This window comes from Podarcis tiliguerta (genome assembly GCF_965153285.1).
Source record: "Podarcis tiliguerta genome assembly, chromosome: 10".
In the NCBI taxonomy this organism is placed as follows: domain Eukaryota; kingdom Metazoa; phylum Chordata; class Lepidosauria; order Squamata; family Lacertidae; genus Podarcis; species Podarcis tiliguerta.
The window spans coordinates 56,664,736-56,689,527 of record NC_139543.1 but is presented as its reverse complement, the minus strand read 5'-3'; the positions used below and the strand labels follow the sequence as shown (position 1 = coordinate 56,689,527).

General features: G+C 41.7%; 2 protein-coding genes across 31 annotated transcripts in view; one reads left to right on the top strand and one right to left on the bottom strand.

Annotated features, from left to right (window-relative positions):
* Positions 1-24,792, bottom strand: part of CACNA1C (calcium voltage-gated channel subunit alpha1 C) — a gene marked incomplete at its 5' end in the record, with an annotated part of 496,619 nt that overhangs the window by 467,944 nt on the left and 3,883 nt on the right. The window lies entirely within an intron of this gene.
* DCP1B (decapping mRNA 1B) overlaps positions 16,448-24,792 on the top strand; it is a 36,478-nt gene continuing 28,133 nt past the window's right edge. Inside the window, exons 1-4 of one of the 9 annotated variants that reach the window (XM_083402147.1) lie at positions 16,644-16,828; positions 18,242-18,380; positions 18,926-18,966; positions 20,978-21,105. In XM_083402147.1, the coding sequence (XP_083258273.1) occupies positions 18,345-18,380; positions 18,926-18,966; positions 20,978-21,105 (205 nt within the window). In that variant the 5' untranslated portion in view covers positions 16,644-16,828; positions 18,242-18,344. Of the gene's footprint in view, positions 16,833-18,241; positions 18,381-18,925; positions 19,069-19,199; positions 21,106-24,792 lie in introns of all 9 variants that reach the window. The other 8 variants (XM_083402146.1, XM_083402152.1, XM_083402149.1 and 5 more) reach the window with 8 other exon arrangements.

The following is a 24,792-nucleotide window of genomic DNA, read 5'->3' as shown; positions in this document are numbered from 1 at the left end:
ACCATCCCTGTCAGCCACAGGTGGCTATTTGGTTGAGGTTGTGTGAATGGAATATATGAAATGAAACAGGAAATTATAGAAATGGCCTTTCTTTCCAACAGAGAGTGATAATCTTTGCTTATTAACTGTCAGGTTGTCACTCACAGTTTTTCCATAATATATAAAGGCACAAATGTTGATGACACACTTATTTGAATATACTGTAACTGATGACCGATTCACTGATTGGAGAGCAGATATATGATCAATTAAAATTATTTTAATCAGACAAAATTAATCTTTCTGTTTTTATTCATTTGAACTTGAACAGTGGCAGTGGTTTTCTGTCCCACAACATATTTAACTATGCTAAGATGTGTATTTTGTGTATTTAAGCTTGTATTGAATTATTACAGACCGTTCTTTTTGCAAACACACTTTGCACTTTGACCCCAGTGTTTACAATGGGCTGTATCCAACTGAGTTCTGCTCAGAGTAAACCCACTGAAATTACTGGAATGGTGTTAGGCTTGGCTATTCATTTTAATGGGTCTACTCTGTGTAGGATTAGCCTTGGATACAACCCACTGTTCTATACTCTGCAACAGATATTGCTGAACTTCAACTCCCATCATCCTTGGTCCTTGGCCATGCTTGCTGGGGCTGAGAGGAATGGTAGTTCAGCAACAGCTGGAATAACAAACGTTCCCCATACCTATACATCATGTGTAAACTACTTCTAGCCCACGGGCTAAATGCAGCAATTCAGTCCCCCTGCCCAGCCCAGCCCTTGAGACAGTTGCCAGACCTGCTCTACACCCTAATTGAGGACTCTTGCCTGGCTGGAATGTGTCCTTGAACAGTGATAATGCCTGCTACTTGCCTAGATGGAATATATAAATATTATGTGCAGGATCTCTGTGTGTAGAAACTTCTGGCTTTGATGTGGCTTGAATGTGTTGGTGCAAATTTTATATACAGTGGTACCTCGGGTTAAGTACTTAATTCATTCCAGAGGTCCGTTCTTAACCTGAAACTGTTCTTAACCTGAAGCACCACTTTAGCTAATGGGGCCTCCTGCTGTCGCTGCGCCGCCGGAACACGATTTCTGTTCTCATCCTGAAGCAAAGTACTTAACCCGAGGTACTATTTCTGGGTTAGCGGAGTCTGTAACCTGAAGCTTATGTAACCTGAAGCGTATGTAACCCGAGGTACCACTGTATAGGCTGTTATACCTATAAAATATGCCTTTTCATGTGAGTTCCAAAATGTTCCCTTAAAAAGTTTTTTGTCCAAAGTTTCGCTCTTCCCCTAGCATAGGAAAAAGGCCACATGTTTGGTAAGTTAAAAAAATCAGTTTACTTACAAACTCTTCAAAGTTCAGGTCCATGTGCTTCAGAAAAGTTGCACAAGCAGTAAAACTTAAGTTAGTTACAAAATGATGAAAGTTCCTAAAATTTTTGTATAGGAACTCAAGAATAGCTGACGAGAGCCATGCAGTTGAGCTGGAGCAACCAGCTCAAACCTCCTCACACATTAAGCTTCTTAGGTAGACTGGGGAAAGAATAGAGTTGACTACTCTTTTTCTCCCAAGGTCAGGGGAAATGACCTAGGCTAAGTCTGGCAGGATATAAGTGCAATAAACCAACCAACCAACCCACCAACACACCTTTTCATGCATTAATTAGACTTAAGCATTGTTGGTTATATGAGGCTGGTTATCCCACAGAATGGAGCCTATTGAACTAAGATAAGAGATACATCACTGCCTGCTTAAGGCTCTGCTCAGAACTGGCATGCTGCCCCTGCAGGCTGAAAAAAAGTTCCCCGTGTCAGATATATATGAGAGCCAGTGTGATGTAATGCTTTAATGGTTAGTATATTGGACTAAGACCCTGGGAAAATGAGGTTCCATTCCCCACTCATTCAAGAAGCTTGTTGCATGGTCTTTGGCCAGTAATTCTGTCTCTACATAAACTATCTTACAAGGTAGTTGTGATGATAAAATTGAAGTAGGTACGGAATCATGAACACAACCTTGAGCATGATGAAGGAAAAGTGGAATATAAATGTAATAAACACACACACACACACACACACACACACACACACACACCATCTCAATATGACACTCCATGCATCTGATGAGGTAGATTCTAGTCCTTGAAAGCTTATGCCATAATAAATCTGCTAGCTATTAAGAGGCTACAAGACTCTCTCTGGTTTTTTTGCTACAACAGATTAACACAGCTAGTACTCTGGAAGTTTTTTCTTTTGTTTAAGTCCTCATAGCCCCCTAATGTTGCTTATGAGTAACAAAATCTTATGCATAACCTTATAAGTAAGAAAAAAAGAACTATTTATGGTATTTAAGGTTAACTTACAAAAACTCATCATTTATGAATGAGATATTAATATTTTACATCCATTGTTGGGTTTCATCTGGCACCAACAACATATCCAAACCATTGGGAACCAATGTATGAAACATCTCATATTTGACTTAAGTTGACAAGTCCAGGGAGAAACCATTGAGAAACAAAAGCTCAAAAGGCTTTTATTAAAAAATCAATCTGAAAATATAAACGATCAGCTGCAGAGGCTCAGAAGCTCAGCAGGCATGCCAGGTATCTGCAGGCATCTGACCCCCTCCCAGGGTGACCCAATTAGCCAAACTGTTATTTTTCAGGAAGCTGCTGTTTTCCTCCGGTTCTTTAGATGAACAAATGTCCTACTTTGTGACGGTGGCTTTCCTTTGGAAAGCAACATACTCTGTCCATTAAGAAAGCAGGAAATGTTCAGCAGCAGGCATCTGTGCAGTGGAGGAGGGTACACTGTTGAAAACATTTGGGCAATGTTGTTTTCATCCATTTACAGAACTGGTTACTGTTTTATATAATCCACATGATCAATTTGGTCTTATTTAGACAATGCTCTCCTAGTGCCCTCAGAGATGTACTCAGAGAGCATGTCTTATAAAATGGAATGTCCATCGATTACACCAGCAGCTCCTTAGCAACAATTTCCACAATCGCAGGGGCATATTTTTCTACTGCATGAAGCTGTAGCCATGGAATACATCCTTGCTGTATCTGACCAAAGGCCCAACTATCCTAGTATTCTATTACAAAAGTGGCCCATTGGATGTCCTTAGGGTAGACATAGGGAAGCTTTCCCCTGTCAAGAACCAAATTCCCTTGGTTCAGGGCCAAAACATACACACCATTCATTCACAACTACTTTTTTCTCATATATGTGGGATATCTCCAGCCTCATATAATCACATGCTTAACTCTAATTAATGCATGAAGCAGTTAAGACCATAGAGTGAGCTGTCCTGCCAGGCTTTGCCTCCACTCCACCAGGGGAGGAAGGCCATTTGGCCTGGGGTCTCAAGCTCAAAGGGGCCCTTACATTTAGATACTAATTAGATCCAGGGCTAATTTAACTTGAAGTTTAATGCTTCAGCCCTGGTACCTATGGAATAATATTGAAAAAGGGCAGGTGTGAATGTGTTCGGTGTGTTTTTCTAACACCAATGAATAACATAACAAGCCCCACCACAGAGTTTCCACAAAGGGAGGGCTTCACTCAAGCAGGTTTGAACCTGTCCTGTCGTTACATCTCTCTGGGTTGCATCTCATCACACTGGAGAGCCAGTGTGGTGTAGTGGTTAAGAGCAGTAGTCTCGTAATCTGGGGAACCGGGTTCGCGTCTCCGCTCCTCCACATGCAGCTGCTGGGTGATCCTGGGCTAGTCACACTTCTTTGAAGTCTCTCAGCCCCACTCACCTCACAGAGTGTTTGTTGTGGGGGAGGAAGGGAAAGGAGACTGTTAGCCTCTTTGAGACTCCTTAAAGGGAGTGAAAGGCGGGATATCAAATCCAAACTCTTCTTCTTCTCATCTGGGTTTTGCCTTCCCCTGTGTCCCCTTTGGGTGAGTCATTTATGACTGTCTGTGTGGTACTCTTCCAGTTATCTGCAAATCATCTGCTAGTGCCAAGAGCTGACTCTCAGTATTGGCAGTGAGGGAGCTGCTCTGCTCCCCACAAAACCATGACCTAGAATCAGGTTGTCTCGACAGTATTAACAAACATAGTGATTAGTAAACTACCTTGTCGAATAGATTCTTCCATGTCCCTTTAGCCTCAAATACACTCAGTGATGAAAACAGATGACATGCTATTTTGGAAGTCCCATAACCAAGGCAAGTCGGACATAATTTAATGGACTGTCCAGTGCCATACTTATAACATTATGGAGACTGTCCATATGTTCTGAAAAGGAGGAATGGTTGGTTTGAACATATTGCAGTTGCTGATGTCTTCAGTTTCAAAATAATTGTGTATTGGTGGCGAGAGGAAAGGAGGGCTTCTGTACATGCAAATGACCTCTGGCAAGAGTGATCACTTCTTCCACTGGTAGCCTGATGAGCCGGCAGAAGGAAGAAGGCAGAAAAGAGAGAGAGAAAAGTAGAAATTGGTGGAAAGTTGGGGGGGGGGGAGATAGCAAAAAGAGGGTTGCAGAGAGAAAGAGAGAGAAAATGACCAACCACCACAAACAAATTACCCCTGAGGAAATGCAGCCCATAATAGAAAAAAAGGTTACTCACTCCATCTCTAAATAATAGTACATTACATTGCTCAGCTTCTCTCTCCAAAAATAAGAGTTACATACAGTGGTACCTCGGTTTACAAACTTAATCCGTTCTGGAAGTCCATTCTTAAACTGAAACCGTTCTTAAACCGAGGCGCGCTTTCCCTCCCGCCGCCAGTGCCCTTCCACCGTTCGGCTTCCGTTCTTAGACTGAGGTAAATTTTGCAAACCGAAACACTACTTCCGGTTTTGCAGAGTTAGTAAACCGAATAGCTTGTAAACAGGGCTGTTCCTAAACCGAGGTACCACTGTACTCATTTTGCCCCATGGTACACAGCTAGACTCTCCATAAATTGCCAGATGCCAAACCCACCTATACTTTTATGCAGACACTTCCTCAAGGGGCTCATCCACACTCCCACTTGACCCAGGCTCTAGCAGAACTTGCCTGAGGCTCAGGGCAGGAGTCTTGTTACAATAAAGTTATAAACTCAAACTAAAAAGCAGCTGGTCTTTCACTACCTACCCCTCAAGCTGGCTTAGCCCTCTGAGGCCCAGAACAAATGTACCTGGCTACCCCCCGCCCTGTGCATTGCCCTGCCCATGCCTAGAAAGCACAGGTCTGGGCAGTTTTCTGTTTGCCCTTCCGCTTCCCCCTTACTGCTGAATCAGAGCAAACGTCAATGGGCACAATTAAACTAGTTAGGTAAATATTCTTCTTCTGCAAAATCTCAGTATTAATTTAAAAAACAAACAAACTGGAAATGAATAAACAAACTGGAAATGCTAAAAATAACAAGCCTCCACTTTACCAAGTCTGCTCTTGCACACTTTCTGGGATGTTATATTAAAGGTACACCCACTAAGGTACAGAAATAGTTGTGCACATGCCCAGAACAGTAAAAGTGAGTAGAGAGCGGGGGAAGAATGACACAAAACCACAGTGCAGATACATTCTGCCAAGCTCCACCCGCTGATGTAGACAGTAATCAGTGGAATAGCAATGGATATCTATATGTGAAAAAATGGGAATGTGTGGAAGTCCTATACAGAAAAATTGGATCTTTATTAAATGTTTGCTGTATAAGGCCCCCATGTCAAAGCACCCAGGCTGCTGCAAAATTGTCTATTTCTGGAAGCACCTTGATGAGGAATCCCTCCAATAAATTAGCAACATTGATCATAGTATCATTCAACAGAAAATAAATTTCTCAATCCAGATATAATGGCAAGTCTGTTTGCCTGAGAATAATTATGCAATATTATCCTAGTAAAAGCTGGTTTTCCCAAAATAGCAAATTAGAGGAAAGATAAATCAATATGGATGCGCTTTTGTGGATATTGATTTTCTCGCCCATAGTCAGCCAGGTGGCTATCATACCTAATAGTCATATAAAGAGTGGGGCAATCTCCAAATATTTGGCTTAGATAATTATTCATAAGAATGGGTGTTATCTAGAGGCCTTTTTGCCTGAAAGTTGAAGTGGGAATCTGGTGTAGCTGATACTGATCCTGTATACTATAAGCTATGTATCAGATATAAAGAATGAGCTGATTTTGCTCTATGGCTGAAAGTGTTTTTTATGCTATGAAATAGAAAAAGTTGGCATTTATCTAAACAGTTTATGTTCCTCTCCATATTGCAGACAGGTCCTGGCTGTCTTAGACAGACATGAGATTGATAAAAGTATGAAGCTGGCAAACTCCAAATGCTTCTTCCTTCAAACAGCAAAATGGATGTGCTAAATGAAGGTCAGGCTCCAGAAGAAAAGTCATTTCATTTATTTTAAATGGCCATAATATGGGAATACATTTAACAAAATGCTGAAGTATATTAGGTTACAAGAAAGTATTATTTCTTGTCCATTTTAGTTTCTAGGACAATGCAGTTTTCTGTTATTATTTTTCTTTACACTAGAGCAGGTTGAAAGTAGTGTTGTCAATTTATGGTTGTTTTCCGTCTTCTTTATTGGATTAATCATCTGGCTTTAACACACCCTCCAATATTTCATAGATGAACATAAGGACACATATTCATAATACCTATTTTTACTGCATGAATCCCTGCCTGAACCCCACTGCCTGCCTCCAGCACTGCAAGTTTATTCATTTTAAAGCGAGCAGTATTCATGGTTTCTTGGGCTCCATGATCACTGCAGATGGTGACAGCAGCCACAAAATTAAAAGATGCCTGCTTCTTGGGAGAAAAGCAATGACAAACCTAGACAGCATCTTAAAAAGTATAGACATCACCTTGCCAACAAAGGTCCGTATAGTAAAAGCTATGGTTTTCCCAGTAGTGATGTATGGAAGTGAGAGCTGGACCATAAAGAAGGCTGATCGCCGAAGAATTGATGCTTTTGAATTATGGTGCTGGAGGAGACTCTTGAGAGTCCCATGGACTGCAAGAAGATCAAACCTCTCCATTCTTAAGGAAATCAGCCCTGAGTGCTCACTGGAAGAACAGACTGTGAAGCTGAGGCTCCAATACTTTGGCCACCTCATGAGAATAGAAGACTCCCTGGAAAAGACCCTGATGTTGGGAAAGATGGAGGGCACAAGGAGAAGGGGACGACAGAGGATGAGATGGTTAGACAGTGTTCTCGAAGCTACCAGCATGAGTTTGACCAAACTGAGGGAGGCAGTGGAAGATAAGAGTGCCTGGCGTGCTCTGGTCCATGGGGTCACAAAGAGTCGGACACAAATAACGACTAAACAACAACAACAATTCATGGTTTGCCTCTTCTTTTTACCCTCATAACAACACTGTGAGGAAGGCTGGGCTGACTCTAGCCCAAGGTCACCCAGAGTTCTTTGTGGCCTGAGTGGAAATTTGAACCTGGGTTTTCCCAGTCCCAGTCCAGTACTCTAACCACTACACCATATTGGTTCTTTCTCAGCCTAATCTACCACACAGAACTGTTGGGAAGAAAAATGGAGGATCAGGAAGAAGAACCATTTATTCTTTCTCAAACGTATTGGAATAAAAATATACTCTTCACTACTGCATGATAATATGCCCCCAGTTTCTTTAAAGAAATGGAATAGTCACAAATAGGAGGGTGTTGTGCTAAGTGGTCATGATTAAAACAAGAAGAGTGAGGCTGTCACACTAAGGTGAACTGTACTGGTAAATTATTTCCTCCTCCATAACAATACTTATACTTACCATTTACTACTTAAGGAGCTGCCTTGAGGCGCTAAAATATTACTGAGCCTCATTATAATATTGGTTGTGCAACACCATTATACAGGGTCAAATCAAGGGGTACGATTAAAGGGCAGCCATTGTTTAGTTGATTATTATGCTTTCACCATTATTTGCCCCAGACTGGACAGAAGGTCAATCTAGCAGCTTGGAAGTTCTTGGTGATGGGCTGTTCAGAGCAGGAAAATTTGCCTTATACCATGTGTGAGGATTGGCTTGTAAGTACTGCAATAACTTAAGGTGAACCAGAAACTCCAGTACATTTTACAAGCTGCACTCCAAACTCTATTTGAATATAGCTACCATTGAAATTGGATGCAATAACTGTGCACCATCTGTCAATATACCAAGTCAAATTTTAGCAGTCTGTCATCTTTTTCTACCAAGCAGGGTTTTACATCCAATAGCAGGGCTGCATTGAATAAATACAAAATACCAGTAATAAAGTTGTTCACTATGTTTATGTTTGTGCAATGATTCCATTTACTTTTGTTCCTTTCCTCTTCCTTTTTTCCTAGGGTCCAGCATTTACTCTCCAGATGTGTAAAGGCCAATATGTTGAACTAATTCCAGTTTGATTCCAAGACAAAAGCTATTTCCAGAAGAAGGTCATGATCACTGCTTTTTTTCTGGGGGTATGCAGGGGTACGCATACCCCTAAACATTTTGTGAATCTAAGTTTGGCCTCATTGAGGGGCAGTATTTCAATATGAGTAGGAAAATGAGAGTACCCCTAAACATTTTTTTAAGGGAAAAAAAGCACTGGTCGTGATAAAGACCTCCCCCCGCCCTGTGGGCATTTGACATATTAACATCTACACATTCATGCTTTTTCTGTCATGGATATTCATTGCCATTCTGCTGCTTACCATTCACATCAGTTGGTGGAGCTTGGTGGAAAGCAATTGTGCTGTGTTTTCATGTCTCCTTTCAGTCAGTTCCTCCACACACACACCTTTTCTGTTCTAGGCATGCATGCAAGTACTTTTGTACCTGTGTTTATGCACCTTTAAAAACAGCAACATTTTCTCTAGGAAACGTGCAAGAGCAAATGTTACCAGCCTCAGTTGTCATGCTCCACAAAAATGGGAGGCTTGTGGAGTTTTTTGTGGAGAGCAGTATCAATTCCTATTGGTTTTTCTTTTAAATTTTTTATATTGAGGTCTTATGGAAGAGTGATATTTAGCTGACATGTAAGGTAAAGGTACCCCTGCCCGTACGGGCCAGTCTTGACAGACTCTAGGGTTGTGCGCCCATCTCACTCAAGAGGCCGGGGGCCAGCGCTGTCCGAAGTCACTTCCGGGTCACGTGGCCAGCGTGACATCGCTGCTCTGGCGAGCCAGAGCTGCACACGGAAACGCCGTTTACCTTCCCGCTAGTAAGCGGTCCCTATTTATCTACTTGCACCCGGAGGTGCTTTCGAACTGCTAGGTTGGCAGGCGCTGGGACTGAACAACGGGAGCGCACCCCGCCGCGGGGATTCAAACCGCCAACCTTTCGATCGGCAAGCCCTAGGCGCTGAGGCTTTTACCCACAGCGCCACCCGCGCCCATTAGCTGACATGTACAATAATGATAAAGAGGCCTTGGGCACGATCATCTTCATGAGCATGTACTCAATGCATGTACTGCGGTTACAGTCTCGGAGGTAATCCCTTTCATGTGCTGAGACAATTCCTCCAAACTGGATTGTTGAAATTCGGGTGTACCTTTAGCATGCAAACTGATGAAAAGATGCATACTCTTATGGTTTGGCCTGAAAACCGAATGGTATATAACCTTGATAGATAAATAAATAATACATACTACTTTATGTGTGCTACGTTTAGCGTTGTTTTAAGATAGCTTTGAATTCCTGTTTTACTTGAAACATTTCCATGGCAACCAAGTTCATCATTGTACTGTGTCACAGTATTGTGGGAACCAGTATTAACTTATCCATTTACAACTACAAAAATCCCAATAAAGCCAACTCTGCATTGACTTGAATAAGTTACTAGAGCATGGAATACCATGGCCAAGTCATCTCTGTCCCAAATGGTCCAGAGCTGGAAACAGGCATTCTTTGCCAGCAAGACTTTTCAGGATTCAGTTTCATTTTAATAGTCCACATCCAGCCCATTACTCTTTCAAACACCTGTGTAGCATCTCAGCTGCCTCTTCTGATTCAGGTGGACTAGAGAGACAGAGCAGGGTGTCATTTGCATATTGGTGATGCTACACTCTAAAAGTCCTGGTGACAGCTCCCAGTGAATTCATATAGAGGTTACGACAGTTAAAACTCTATGCTTTGCAGATAATTCACACATTTGGCTGATAGTCATCAGGTGATTTAGGAGCTAGCTATTTGAATTTATGAGTGAATGATCCCATAGTGACTACACAATGATTACATGGCGTATGAACCCAGATTCTAGTTCTCTGTGCACTGGACAGACCTGGCTCCCACTAAAGTGGTTTAGTTTTAAACAGCAGGAAACACCCCCCCCCCCCAGTTTTTGTGTGATATGATCATGTAGATAACAAAACCAGCTCTCACTCTGATCTATGGTGAGGACTGCAAAGGACAAAGCATTCATAACTGGGTGTTTATATGCTGCATGTTATGAGTGAGAGGTTGCTGCGAAGAGTTTTGCACCTGCAAAGAGTTTGGGCAAAGCTAAAAGGCTCTATTCATTGTTCAGTGGTGGACCAAATAGCAGCCAGATTAGGCCCATTGGGCCTCTAGTTGCTACCAGAAATAAGGAAAAAGACTGCTGTAGTGATCCCAAATGTCAGCAATTCAATTTAAAATTAACTGAAATTTTAGCAAGAATTTGTAGGGGCCAATGAGATCTGCCAAGCTGTTGTCCCCACTTATGTTGTCTAAAAACTGCATAAGTTTTCTTGAAGTTCAGAGAGTAGTAGGTTCTCTACAATTTCAGTTTGTTCTTGTTTTTTTTCGAAAGATTAAATTGCAGCGATAATGAAACTAATAGAATTGGGAACTTGCCAGAGAGTAGCCAAAAGAAATATGAGAAGCTTTATGCCCTTTGGGTGGAAGTTTCTTCTTAGGAGATCCTTGTTCCTTGCTATAGCTGTCAGGCAGGATAATGTGGCTGTAAATTCCATTTGACAGCAAACATATCACAGCAACAGCCTCACTTGAAAATGACAAAAAATCAGACAGTGGAGAAGGAGAAGTGACTGCCAAACATTCAAAGCACACCAGGGAAAACAAATTCACACAAATAGGTTAAGCCTAGACTTTTCTGTCAGCTGCCCACTGATATTTGGGGGCTGTTAATATCCTCAACTCTTAATCCAAAAAATATTTTTGCAAGTACTCAATTCTCTCACTGTCTGTTCACTGAATCTAATTCACTCACCCCCCTACCCAGGAATAGCTGGGTAGTGTAAACCTTACCCACATAGAAAATCATGAAGTGGTAGAAACTTCTGCAGAAGTTTCTGAATATGAGTAGTCATTACAAAATTGAATACTGTGTGTGTGTGTGTGTACGTGCACATGTGTGCAATATAAACATATATAGCCATCCATTTGGAGAAAATGTCATGTATGGAGCAGCCTTCAAATCTAATTGAGATCGTGTTCAATTTTGAACCAGAACTTGCTGTGAAAATTCCTACACATTGTAGATTGAGATGTTATAATTCTGGAATGTATCAATCCAGACTTCAGGTTTGGATTATATTTACTGATGATCATATTTTATAATATAATAAGTTGATCCATATGTTATAAAGTTGAGCATCAGTTTAACCTTCCCTGATGTGCTGGTTTATTACATAATGATTTAAAAAAAAAAAGTGGGACAGCATTCAAAAATAAAAGGTCATAACCCACACAATACATTAGAAATTCTATCCACCTACTGTCTAAAATAGGGATGCAGGTGGGGCTGTAGGTTAAACCACAGAGCCTAGGGCTTGCCAATCAGAAGGTCAGCGGTTTGAATCTTCGCGATGGGGTGAGCTCCCGTTGCTTGATCCCTGCTCCTGCCAACCTAGCAGTTCGAAAGCATGTCAAAGTGCAAGTAGATAAATAGGTACCACTCCAGCGGGAAGGTAAACGGCGTTTCCGTGTGCTGCTCTGGTTCACCAGAAGCGGCTTAGTCATGCTGGCCACATGACCTGGAAGCTGTACACCGGCTCCCTCGGCCAATAAAGCGAGATGAGTGCCGCAACCCCAGAGTCAGCCACAACTGGACCTAATGGTCAGGGGTCCCTTTACCTTTACTGTCTAAAATAGTTTTGAACTGTACCACCTCCATCTTTGTAATGTAAATCTGTCTCTGAATAGTGCTCAGTACCACTTCACACACTATACAAAAGCAAACATGTATTTGCCATGGTGTTACAAGGCTGAGCCATAAAAAAGAAGCCAAAGGTGAGCCAGAGTCAGGGCTGAGGGGCACACAGAAACATACCAGAGCCAGGAATACCAATATTGGACAATCTAAACAAGAATACTTGTATAGCCCTTGCTGTTGCCCAGGGTGGACCAGTAGCCAGGTTGGATGAATGAGGTCTGTCCAGAATATTATTTCTCAAATTTCCAACTGCAGTTCTCATAGTTCACCATGCCGGTTCCCATTTCCCAGTTCTGTAGCTCCTGTCATTCTTGTACAGGTAGTGAGGTTCTACAGTGTGTGCATGAATGTTGTAGGTGTACATGTAAAATATTTATGTCTACAAGTTAAAAGAAAACACAAGAAAGTAGTTTGTGAAGTAAATCTCAGGGTGTTCTACAACTCTTTCCTCTCTCCTTCAAAATTCAAGTGGCCCACAATTAAAATTCAAAAGGAGTTTACAGCAGATCACCCAGTTTTTATGGATTATTTTCATTAACTTATTGAGAGGATGCCTGCTGTTGCCTTATATTGTGGTTGTGTGTGGAGGTTTCAGTTGTTGGTTTGTGTGTGTTTGTGGCTATTGTTTTGTTAAGATAGATCAGGTGTGGTCCAATCTTTTTTGCCTGGTCCCTTAACAAGGTAGTAACTTAAAACTCTTTGTCTGTGAAAAAATCTTGGGATTTTCAACATGCCATATCAGTATTCAGAGCAAATACACAATTATGAATCACAGTTCCAACACATCGAGATGTAACAAAGTGTCCATTGTCAACTTGAAAAGGAAGTCAGGCTAAAAAAAGATAGCCTATTGATATTTTTAGTAAGGCTGCCAATTGATTAAAGATTGTTTTAGTTGATTTACTGTCTGCTTTGACTGATTAATGAATCAGTTAAAGTATCTGTAGGATGGGAGTTCTCACATGCTGTCACAACACAAGCCTTCCTAAATCAAGAGAGCAGGGACAATGATGGTAGCTGGTGTCTCCTCAATGAAGACTTGCTGCACCAGCACATAGGTGCTTTGAATGGATAATTTATCAACTCCTGCAGCAGGACAACATTTGAAACCAAATGTTACATTGTGAGACAAGTCTGGGTTGCATTACTGGGAAATACACAAGTGTTTGGAGCTGAGATGCAAGGCCAAACAAAAGGTAGTTTGTCTAGCTGCTGTTGTGTTCTGATGATGTGGACTTCCCAGAAGCATCTAGTATTATCCGCTAGTGGAAACAGGATGCTAGAATAGATGGATTCTACACTGAGTCTACACTGAGGGTCTCAGTCCAATAGATGGAAGGATTGGGGCTACATTGAAAGCATCTGAGTTTCCAAAAGAGAGGTCACACACAATCCAAGTTTCTGTTTTAAAAAATGGTAGCTTGCTTTACCTGTTTCTATAACTGTTAGTTCATCTAGGAATTGACTTGTGGCCATAGGACCATTCCAGTTCTGCTGACCAGGAAATAAAAAAGATGATACTCCATCTCACTTTTAAAAAACTGCTCAGACAGAAAGATGTGTAGAGGTAGCAAGCTAGTTGCATCTTCCCTAGCAGATGCCTACTCCACTTTTGGAAAGCTTCCCCTACATTTTGAGAGCTGTAGCTCAAGAACCCTGGTGTTTTTACTGAAGGACCACTCTGCCCTGTCTCATCCCTGAAATAGCCGGCTGTCAAGTTCCATTGTCATAGATACTGCTCATCCACACCCCTATTTTGACAACTGGGAACAGGACAGATAGGGGACAAAATTTGGTTTGAAGGCTGCCAACTCTAAGATGACTCAAAGCAATTATTTTAATATATTTTTCTTACCACAGCTATATCAACCGTGTTGAGGAGAAATATACTTTTCAAGTGAAATGTCACAGTCATGTCCTTACTGCTTGGATATCATATTTAATTTGTCAAGAAACATAATGAATTCAGCATTGGGAGCAGATTGCAACAATTACCTTTTTGTCTGCATATATTCCCTTTGCCATCAGAAACAGCTCTGATGGTATTTCTTTTTCATTTCCTTTTCAGCACACTTGAGTAATGCAACTTTATTTTTGAAATGGGCATAGTGGCCTTCATATTTATATATTATATCATTTTTACAAGGGAAGGCTAGGAGGGTTTTGGAGGAAATCTTACCACTCAGGAACCTGAGGTCATGCACAGTTGTGGCACAATTAGATTCTGTCTTCAAAATACAGTACATTTTTAAAATTTATTTTGTTACATTTATACCCTGCCTTTTTGCGACCATGGAACCCAAAGTGGCATATATGTGTGCTTCTCATGAGAACTCCAAACTAGGGACAGACGAGATGCAGACCTGTTTAGCAGCAGCAAAGTTGTAGCCTCATTTCCTTGAGACCAGACCTCAAGATTGAGAAAGGTAAGTTTGTGGGAATCCTCTGTAGAAAGAGGAATTTTACACTAATCAGTACTGCCTCTAACAATCTATTATGGTAACATACATGAACTGGAAAGAGGTTATGCAGACCCATCAAAAAGAATCTTACCCACCATATCAAGCCACATGTTGTGGCTTTTAAAGTGTTTATCAACCGTATTTTCTGGCAACAAAAATGAGCCACCATTCATTGCTTGGCATGCCACAAGCTGTTCAGGCTTGCAAGACATTACTGCAAAATTGCTGCAATAGTGTATCATTCCTTTGTCCCAGTACGACCATAATTTTGTCAAATGGTTAAATTAACCTGTGGCAGGCAGTGTGTGGTTAACAACTGTATGAAAGTTTCATTCTGCTAGGGCCATAAGCATAAGACAGAATTCTTTTTATGTCAGAGTGGTTGAATGTATACGCCACTAGAGGGTACTGTTGCATATTTACATAAAAGATAAACTAATATGTGCATTTTGTTTGAATTTTTTTTTTAACTGATTTAGCCAGAAACTTATTGATAAAATGTTTAATTCAAGTAATGAGAGAAGAGAGGAAAAGGAAGGGTCTTGAATTCAAAATGGAAACCCAGGATTGAATCATGGTGCCAATTTGTCACATGTCAGCATCAGAGTTGAGACAATACCCACTGAAATAAACTACATGATCGATTGAGCTGTCATCTGACTGTTCTGCCAGTTACTCTGTTTGCTGCTCAGCACACAATGAGCAGGATGAGTGGAAAAGCAGTCAAATAAGAAAAATAAGGGAAGATACCAATAACAGAGTAGAATGGGGGGGGGGGGTGACGAAATCTCAAAGGTATAAAGAATAAATATTTTATTGATCCAATACATTGTAAAGTATATAGCTTCGTAAGGGACACTTCGTTTTGTTACAGAACACACTAGAGAATACAGTAGTCTTGCTGATAAGAGCCCCGAGGAAGAATATAAATTTTAAACACATTGGGCCCATAACACCTGAAAGATTTCATCTCTTTCGCCCCACTTTTTCCCCAAAGCAGGCAAATAAATCCTTTCAAATTCTTAAGCTAAAAAAAATGATATTTCAAATCAATCTAGAGCCATCCCCTTCCCACAACCTTGATGTTGTGGCTAGACAATTAAAGAAAACTCACCTTTGTTATTAAAGCTGATGCTGCTTAATATAAAAAATAATTGTTTTGTGGAAGAGGTGTGGCCTACACAATACGGTGAGATGGCACTCCTGGAAGGGTGAGTCAATTAAGAGATTTGAATTTACATAATTCTCAAAACTTTTGACACTTTCAGATCTAAAAATGCTATTAAAAATAAATATTCACTCTAGATTATGGATGTTCTGTATTATTACTGTTAAAGCCATGTCATAGCAAGAAAGTTTGAAAATATGGCACCAGTATATATCCTTCCCCCAAATCTCATTATCCAATACTGAAGGTATCTTAATCTGAAGGGTGTGTGTCAGGTTTCCTGTGGTTTTAGCCACTGTATGAGAGGTAGACTTATGACAAGGGTTTCCCCCCCATAGTAGTAAGCATGTTCCCCTTTGAACTTGTGCATGTTATGGACCTGCTAACATCATGGAAGTCCCTCTAGAAAAAAGGTGGCAACTGGATTCCTCAACATTTTATGAATTTGCCTTGTAATTTTTAAAACTATTTGAATAAAAATAGTAACAATAGTGACTATGTTTCTCCTTATTTTGCTAAATGCTTTAATTTGGCAATGACTGGCAGATAATGTGCGATACAATAACACAATCGTTGGTTTGTGGTTTCATTTCTTGTTTTACACAGAAGTATGAAAACAACTTCCTAGATTGTAAAAAAACAAAGAAAAAAACCCGTTGTTGAGTTTGGGTTTTATTTTAGCTTTTTGCAGGCAGCATCTTTGCTCTTCGTGTTTTCCCTTTATTTTTAACGTGGGTCTCGTAAGGGATAAACCACAGGCCGAGGGTCTTTGAGATGACCTGTTGCCAGTGGCAACAATCTAGCGCTCCCGACTCGGTGCTCGATCACCAGGACTGGGTTTTCCCCGGTCGTGGCGCTGAGGGAACAGGCCGGCGCGTTCCATCTCTCTCTTCTTCTCGGCTCTCGGCTAGTCGTGTCTGTCCCGCGCTCTAAGTGTTGTTTTCACGGAGGCAAGATGGCTGCGGCGGTGGCCGGGGCCGCCTTACTGGGCAAGGGGCTGGACATCAGCCTGGCGGCACTGCAGCGGCACGACCCCTACATCTGCAGCATCGTAGACGTGGCCAGCCAGGTGGCGCTCTACACTTTCGGGCACCGAGCCAATGAGTGGGTGAGGAACCGAGTGTCATCGCGGGGTGGTGGGTGGTGGTGGTGGTGAAATGGGGCAGAGATGGAATAAAGCACCTGCCACTTTAAATCAACCAACGTCATCCTTGCGCCGTAAATTCTGTAGTGCAGGGGCGGCTGGGCTGGCGAAATCGTTCTTAAAGCGTCTGCGCAGATGAAACTTGGTGGGAGACACTTTCCCTGGCTTTTTAACTTGTTCTTCCGCTCATGCGCTTTAAGCGGCTGATGCGTGACTGCAGCCCGCGCAAACAGGGCGGAAGGGGAGGATGGACGAGTAAACCATGACATCTAGACATAGCTGCCAACTTTCCCCCCTTTTTAAGGGAAATCCCCTTATTCCGAATAGGATTCCTCGCAAGAAAAGGGAAAAGTTGACAGCTATGCATCTAGAGCAGGTCGATACCGAGTTTGCTTGCATTTATAGGACTAACCTCATAATGAGTTTACCTGGAGAGGACAGTAAACTTGGAGATGCTTGGGGAGAAACTAAGGCTGCAGCCCTGGTGTCCTATACTCACTTGGGTTTAATTCCCGTTGAAGTTAATGTGGCCTACTTCTGAGTATAGGCTTGTGCTTAGCTGGGACTGTACCCTGGTAAAGTGGGGCTTACTTATGGGTATACAGTACATTGACAAGATTGCATTGTTTATCTGCTTTTTAATTAGTGTTTGAGTTTGACCAGATCTAAGAGAAACAGCTACTTGGGCCAGCATGCTCAAAATGCAGTGTGCAATGCTGCTTTTCCCCTGGGCTGGCTGCTTGGTTTGGTGCTAGTAGGTACTGGACTGAGACAAGCAGCTCCTTGAAGCAACAGCTCCTTGGGCCAGTGTGCCCATCAAAGGGTGTGCAAGGCTGCAGTAGCTGCCTCCTTTGTCTCCTCAAACTGCCTGGCTATGGTCGCCCAGTTTAGCACAGCAAAGACTAGACCCAGGTGCAGCTCCCTGGCCAGCATGCCCCCAAAAAGCAGCTTGCAGTGGTGCCAGACAGGCCCGTGCAGAGGGCAGGGGGTAGCTGGGTACATTTGTCCTGAGCTTTGGAGTGCTACGCTGGCTTGGGGCCTCCACCAGAGGCCTGCTGGACATACACTGTCTTGCCAAGAATGTGCCTCCCAGCCGACCGGGGACTTAATGGGTGAAACGGCCATGGGTGAAGCAACCATACCTGTGGACCTGCGTTACTGCATACTAGTGTATAGTGTCAGATCAGATTTGGTGCCCCTACTTCAGTGGCACATCTTATGAAAAAGGCTCCTTCCCTGGGCCTCAGACAAGCTTTGCATGGGCCTGGTGCCAGATGTCTCTTCATGCTCTGTGGACTGGCTGCTTAGTTTAGTGAAGGCACACAAACACAGCTCTGGTTGTCCTGGAAGTTCAGAGTTTTCTTTTTTTAAAGGAGGTTGGCCAGAATGATGCCTGGGCAGTATACTGGACAGTAGCATATTACGTGTTGGCAGTGAGACTTTATGGAAGCGTGAGCCCTCAGCAATTTACTAGCCATGCAGACTCCTGATGCCATCCCTGCTGTAGCCATGGTACAGTATATGTTTAGAGCCTAGATTGCATGAAAATGGCATTTCACATTATCCAAAAATACAGAGATAATCTTGCTTTATTTTCTACTCAGTGTCTGCTCTTGCTTCAGCCACAGTAGGGCAATTTGTATAAAGTGTCTAATATGACCCTGGCAAACAGGATTGTTAGTTTAGGAAAGGAGGCATTTTCTACCCCAAAATGGGAAAGCAGCTGTATTATAACAAATGAGCTGGCATCTCGGCCTAATTCTTCATTGAAAAGGTTTGTTTCATATGTTATGTTTCTAGTGCCTATATACAGAGCACATGTTAAAAGGGGGGGGGGATACTGTAAATGTGTGCTTAGAAAAATGTATACAGTGATTTAAAAGACATGTACATACCAGAAAGCCAGTGTTCAATTGATCCTTTAAAGTCACATTTCATCACCTGTAACATTTGAAACAGCCCCCAATTTTGTCTGTTTGTCTGCTTATGCTTTGCACTAATTCACTTAGGTGGCTTTTATTCTGTCTTTAAAATTATGCATTTTTAATTGATTTTAGGAAAAGACTGATGTGGAAGGAACACTGTTTGTTTACACAAGGTGGGAATTTTATTGATTTTAATATCAGTGTTTTAAATTCACGCCATTCTCATACTACAAAAAAGAAGCACAGAAAAGTGATATCATTGACTGGATCAAGAGGTACAAGTTTTTGAATTGCATGAAACTCTTCATCACTTATGAAGGTTGAAAACATATATTGGAAATTAAAGATACTTGGTCTGATGTTAACATGATAAGTGTAGAATTATTACTTTTTTTAAATACTGCAGATTGATGAAGAGAATGACTCCCCATACCTTTCTCCTAAGATAATAAGGCAGTGAAAAACTTATAACAAGGTGTAAGGAGGAGGTTTCTGTGCAGACTAAACAAAGTATGAGGCAAATATTTCCGATGTCAAAGTTTTATGATACCGCACCCTCTTTTAAACTTACTAGATCTTCCTTACAAATAATATTTAGAACCTTCTTATATATTTCTTATATTTTGAAAAAAAATGAACTAAATAATAATAAAAATAAGAACAATGTGAAACACAAGCTTGCTACTAATAGGAGTAATAAATTGTAAAGCGCTGAAAACCCTGTAAGGAAGGTCAGTACAGTCGTACCTTGGTTTTTGAACAGCTTAGTTCTTGAAAGTTTTGGCTCCCGAATGCCGCAAACCCAGAAGTGACTGTTCTGATTTGCGAACTATTTTTGGAAGCCGAACGGCCAATGGGGCTTCCACAGCTTCCGATTGGCTGCAGGAGCTTCCTGCAGCCAATCAGAAGCCACGCTTTGGTTTCTGAACATTTTGGAAGTCGAACGGACTTTATTGTGTTGTTATTCTTGTATAGCCTAAAGGCAGTTTAGACCAAGAAAACAGTGGTTTGCCTACAGAGTAATACCTGGCAAGTTGATTCCAGAGATTTGAACCGAATATTTTCCAGTTCAAATCCATACATTCCACAATTCAGACTGTTAAAAACCACTTCAGACTGTCAAAAAGTAAAATGAGGAACAGAGATAAGAGAGTATTTTTCTGCATCTATTTCTGGAAACCATTTCATAAAGACAGTTTTATTTATAACCTGCTGGTGCTGCAAGTTAGGGGAGAAATAAGTGTGTTTTTTAAAATGTTGAAAGTAAGCCTTCTGTTAGGAATAAAAGTAAAATGAACTGAACAAACGAATCTTATAATTCTCTGATTATCATCATGTTTGCTGCTTTCTATCACTTCCACCCTTTGTTTCATTTTCTGTCACCTCCCTTCCTGTAATGCACATTCCTAGTGGCTTCAGGGTACAGGGACATCCTTGGAGGACTACCAAACTTGGAATGTCTCCCACACATTAAGCCAGTGTCTTTTCACTGGTATCAAACACAGTTCAAAATTGGAACATTCTACATGTACCCATTTTAAAAACCATGTGTTGAAAAGGTTTAAAAAGGCAAAGGTGAAAAATGGGAATGAAGGCCCTCTGTGTAGCGAATTTCCTTAGTGTGCCCATTCTTGCCTCATCATAAAAAGGAAGTTATAATGTAAAGAGTCCAACTAATACGACACTGTTAAAGTGGAGCAGGCCTCTGATGGTTAAAGTGTATGTTTGGGCACAGTGCTTTGTATGCACAAGAGATTCAGATATTTTAAAAAACTGTTCTTTCATATATTAGTTTTTAACTAGCTGAGCTCTTGTTAGGAGCACTGTTGCTTAGCCCTCACAAACTGTATCTTTTGTATTTAAATAATAATAAGGTAACTGCAGGTAAACTGCAGAAGCAGTGAATTAAAATAAGATATGTAAATTTCTAAAGTAGTAGAGGAGGATATTGATTATAACAGTGAGAGGGTGCTGTTCTAAGAGGAAGAGGTGTCTGACCTGTACTGAAGTTGGTAAAAAAATAAAAATGCTGCCCCCCCCCCCAAAAGCCAAGTCTTTTCTTAGGCTTTCAGATACTTTAGTAAAAAATATAGCCAGACCTATAGTACAAAGTGTTTTAAAATATAATTTCATTCAGTTATTTTTCATTGACTGTGGAGGGCTTTATTTCTGATCGTTTTTCAGATCAGCTTCACCGAAGTATGGATTCACTATTATGAATAGGCTGAGTATGGAAAATCGGACAGAACCCATAACTAAAGATCTGGATTTCCAGTTGCAGGACCCTTTTCTGCTTTACAGAAATGCCAGATGTGAGTAACACTTTCATGCATTAACTAAACTCGTTCTTGGGGTTGAAGTATGCGTCTTCCAAGCTGCTTCTTGAAAATCTCTGTGGAAATTTCCAAAACTTGAAAAAGTAGTTTTAAAGTTTCTTACTTTTCAAGAAAGCAGTTAAAAATCCTGGATTGGCTGCACTAGCGAGTTCTCCAAGGGAATCTCCATATCCAGCTATTCCTTGAAGAGACTTGCAAAGAGTCGATCAGTGGCACTTCAAAGCACTGCAGAGGGTTATTTGCAAGCACCCAGGATGGTGCTTTGATGTCCTGACTTTTGCTAGGACTTCAAAGCGCTCCATCATTTGATGTCATTGTGATGTCAGGTGACTGCTGTGAGAGATAGGGTATATAAGGATACGGCCTGCAGCCAGATCCAGTTCTTCACCCCTGTTGTATAGCAAGTTCCTGGGTTCTCTAGCACAAGCAAGAAATGGGTATGTTCATACAGGTGGGCTCAATAACTCCCATTGAGATATGTGATAAACTCATGTTTATAGCAGCAAGGGCTTAATCAGTGATGCTGATATCTTTCTAGTGGTCTCAGTTTATAGGTATTTCTTTGAAGGATTTTTACTCTGCTCTTCAGCTGATAAAGGTTCCCACTTGTCCTGAAGGATGACTGTGTTGCCTTGGCTGCCTTCTAACGCTGACGAGGCTGGATGCCTCAGGCTGCTGATTTTAGATGTCACAAAAGGGTATCAAATTGTTAGTTATTCTAATTACTACTATTATTATCAGTAGTAGTAGCCACGTATTTTTACTGCCAGGAAAAGGTTCTAATGGGATTTTCTGCCTCGGGTGCCAAAATAACTTTGCTGGCCTTGGGTACTAGGCCCTGTGACTTGTCGGGGTGTATGGGATGCAATTTATTCCTCCTCAGGGAGGAAAATGTCTTGAGCCAACCTTTATCGTGACAATGAAATTTTATTAGCACACCAGCCATGTGTCTTATCCAGCAACCCAACCTACAGAGTAGTCTGCATGAGTCATGAGCAGGCTTGCCAAAATAATGAGACAAGCGCTAGTTTAGAACCCCATGGTGGGAAAAGCAGTGACAGGGGCATTTGGGCAGAGAAGAAGCAGGGAGTGGAAAGAGTATATACTCCCCCCCCCCCTTTCAAATTTCCCTGTCCCATGCCTGCCTGCCTGCCTGCCTGCCTTTTAATGTGGCATTAGGGTTTGCTTAAACAACATTTGCATGTAATTTGTAGTTAGTAGTTCTTTATGTAACACTAGCATCTAGCAACCCTGAACAGCTTGTAGTTCTGTTGTGCTTTCACAAATGCATATTAATAAACAATCCATCTGCCTAAGAGATTACAGCATTCTCTAGGTTTTAAATACCAAATTAGACTCGTAGGCATAACAAACACTTGAAGAGGATGAGAAAAGCTGGGTTGTTTTCTGTTGTGTTTGTACACATATGGGTTACCCACACCATATAGTGATATCAAGGACTGATTTTTCTCTTCCATTTTACATGTTGGCCTTGAGGAAATGTGGTGTCCCAAGAACTCTTTAGAAAGCAGGGATTCTGTACACTTGGGAATCAGAGCACTTTTGGACATGGGACCAATGCAGATGCAATCTTTATGCTTCTTCTTTCCCATAGTTGAATGCCTGTGGGAATGCATGATTTGCCCTCCACAAATCTCCTCTCCTCTCTTGGGCACAAATGCTACCCTTGCTCTTAATCGTGGTTAAAGGAATTAAGCACTAATCATAAACAGGGATCAGCCTGGATTTGAAGCCATACAGCGAAGGTAGTCATATAAATAAGCCCATAAGTTATTAACCTGTTGCAACTGGCACAGGAAGGATGGAGAGCAGTAGCAGACAGCATGGAGGAACGGCACTTCTTATCCGACCTGTCAATTGCATTGCTGCTGCTTACAGGAAGTAGAGGGGGAGGGACAAAGTCCATTGTTGGAGACAAATCTGGCATTCCTGCTGGTGAATTTGCAACACACTGAACTGGCTTCCACCTCGTCTCCTCCCCCTCTACCTCCCTGTAAGCACTGGTGATGTGACCAACTGGAGGTCAAGTCAGTGACCATAACCATGCTGACCTCAGCTGATGAAACTCTGCCCCACTTACAATAACTTGATGTGTGTGTCAAAGGGTAGTGTTTAAATATAAGGCTGTTTGGTTGTAGTAGTAGTAGTAGATGACAGCATATTTAAACAGCAAACTCTTCAGCAAAATAAAGTGAGATGTCTTAGGTCAATTAGTGAGCAAAATAATATAAGACAGCAACATTGCATCACAGGAGGGCCAGAGAAAATCCTCCTCCCAAGCTAGAGGATTAAAGGAATACTGTCACCAATTCTCTATCTTGCAGTCTTAGTGGGTAGAAACCTGACATACAATGAGAAATAAAAAATAAAGAAACAGAAAGCTAGTGTTCCCAAACTAGAATAATACAGAGTGCCCTTGACACCACCCCTTGCTAACTATTAGTATCACAACACAAAGACTCTTAACTTTCTGCACTGCTTCCTGTCCCAGCCATCCCATATTGAAATAGCAAAAGGAAAAAGAGAGAAGTTTGTGCCTCTCTTTGTGTTTAGGGATGCCTGCAATGAATTCTGAACCATTGCTTAACCTTCGTCTCCTCCTTACATCATGCCAGTGGCTATTGCAGCACTGTTCCTTCCTATGCTACTGAACTAATGAGAGAATCCCTGGGCCACATCAGAAGAGCTTGTTTTGCACCTCCTCCTCATGCTAGTGTTATCCCAGATTCCAGAGAGTGCAGCTGCTTATGGTGTTTCCTCCCTCTCCCCTTTCTATGCAATGCTGGGCTTTGCCTGAAAACCAAAGGCCATAATGTCTCCATCACAAGTGAATTTATAAGGTATTAACACCAATAGTTGAGAGCGATTAGGAAGGAAAGAGGAGTACAGTGGTGCCCCGCAAGACGAATGCCTCGCAAGACGGAAAACCCGCTAGACGAAAGGGTTTTCCGTTTTTCAATGCGCTTCGCAGGACGAATTTCCCTATGATCTTACTTCGCAAGATGAAAATGTCTTGCGATTCTTGAGATTTTTTTTCGCTCCCCACCCCCTTTTTCTAAGCCGCTAAGCCGCTAATAGCCTTTTAGCAGCTAATCCGCTAATCCCTTAAGCCTTTAATAGCCGCTAATCCACTAATAGCGCTAAGCTGCTAAGCCGCTAATAGGGTTGCTTCGCAAGACGAAAAAACCGCTAGACGAAGAGACTCGCGGAACGAATTAATTTCGTCTTGCGAGGCACCACTGTAATGTTTGCCAGCTTTGTAAAACAAGCCCTCAAAAGTTACTAGCCTTCAAACATTTTTACAAGTGTGCTGGGGGCTAACAGAGGCGGAAGAGAGAGACACATTTCTGCTGCCCTCTTTCAGCTGCCTGTTTCGTTTCACGCTAAACACAGAGAAAGGACACAGGGCTCCATCCCTCCTTTCCCAGTCTGCTCACTTCCTTGTATGGAATTCCTGGTTGCCGACGGCTACCGAACTGATTATTAAATGCAAGGCTGGGCTAAGGCATGTGAGACTTGGCTCAAATTAAGCTCTTATCTGCATAGCTTGGCATTACTGTTGTTCTGACTAAGTGTGCACATGTGCTGTTGCCATGGATAATCTTGGTGTCTTTTTCTGGAGCATGCAAGATCAAGGCTGAG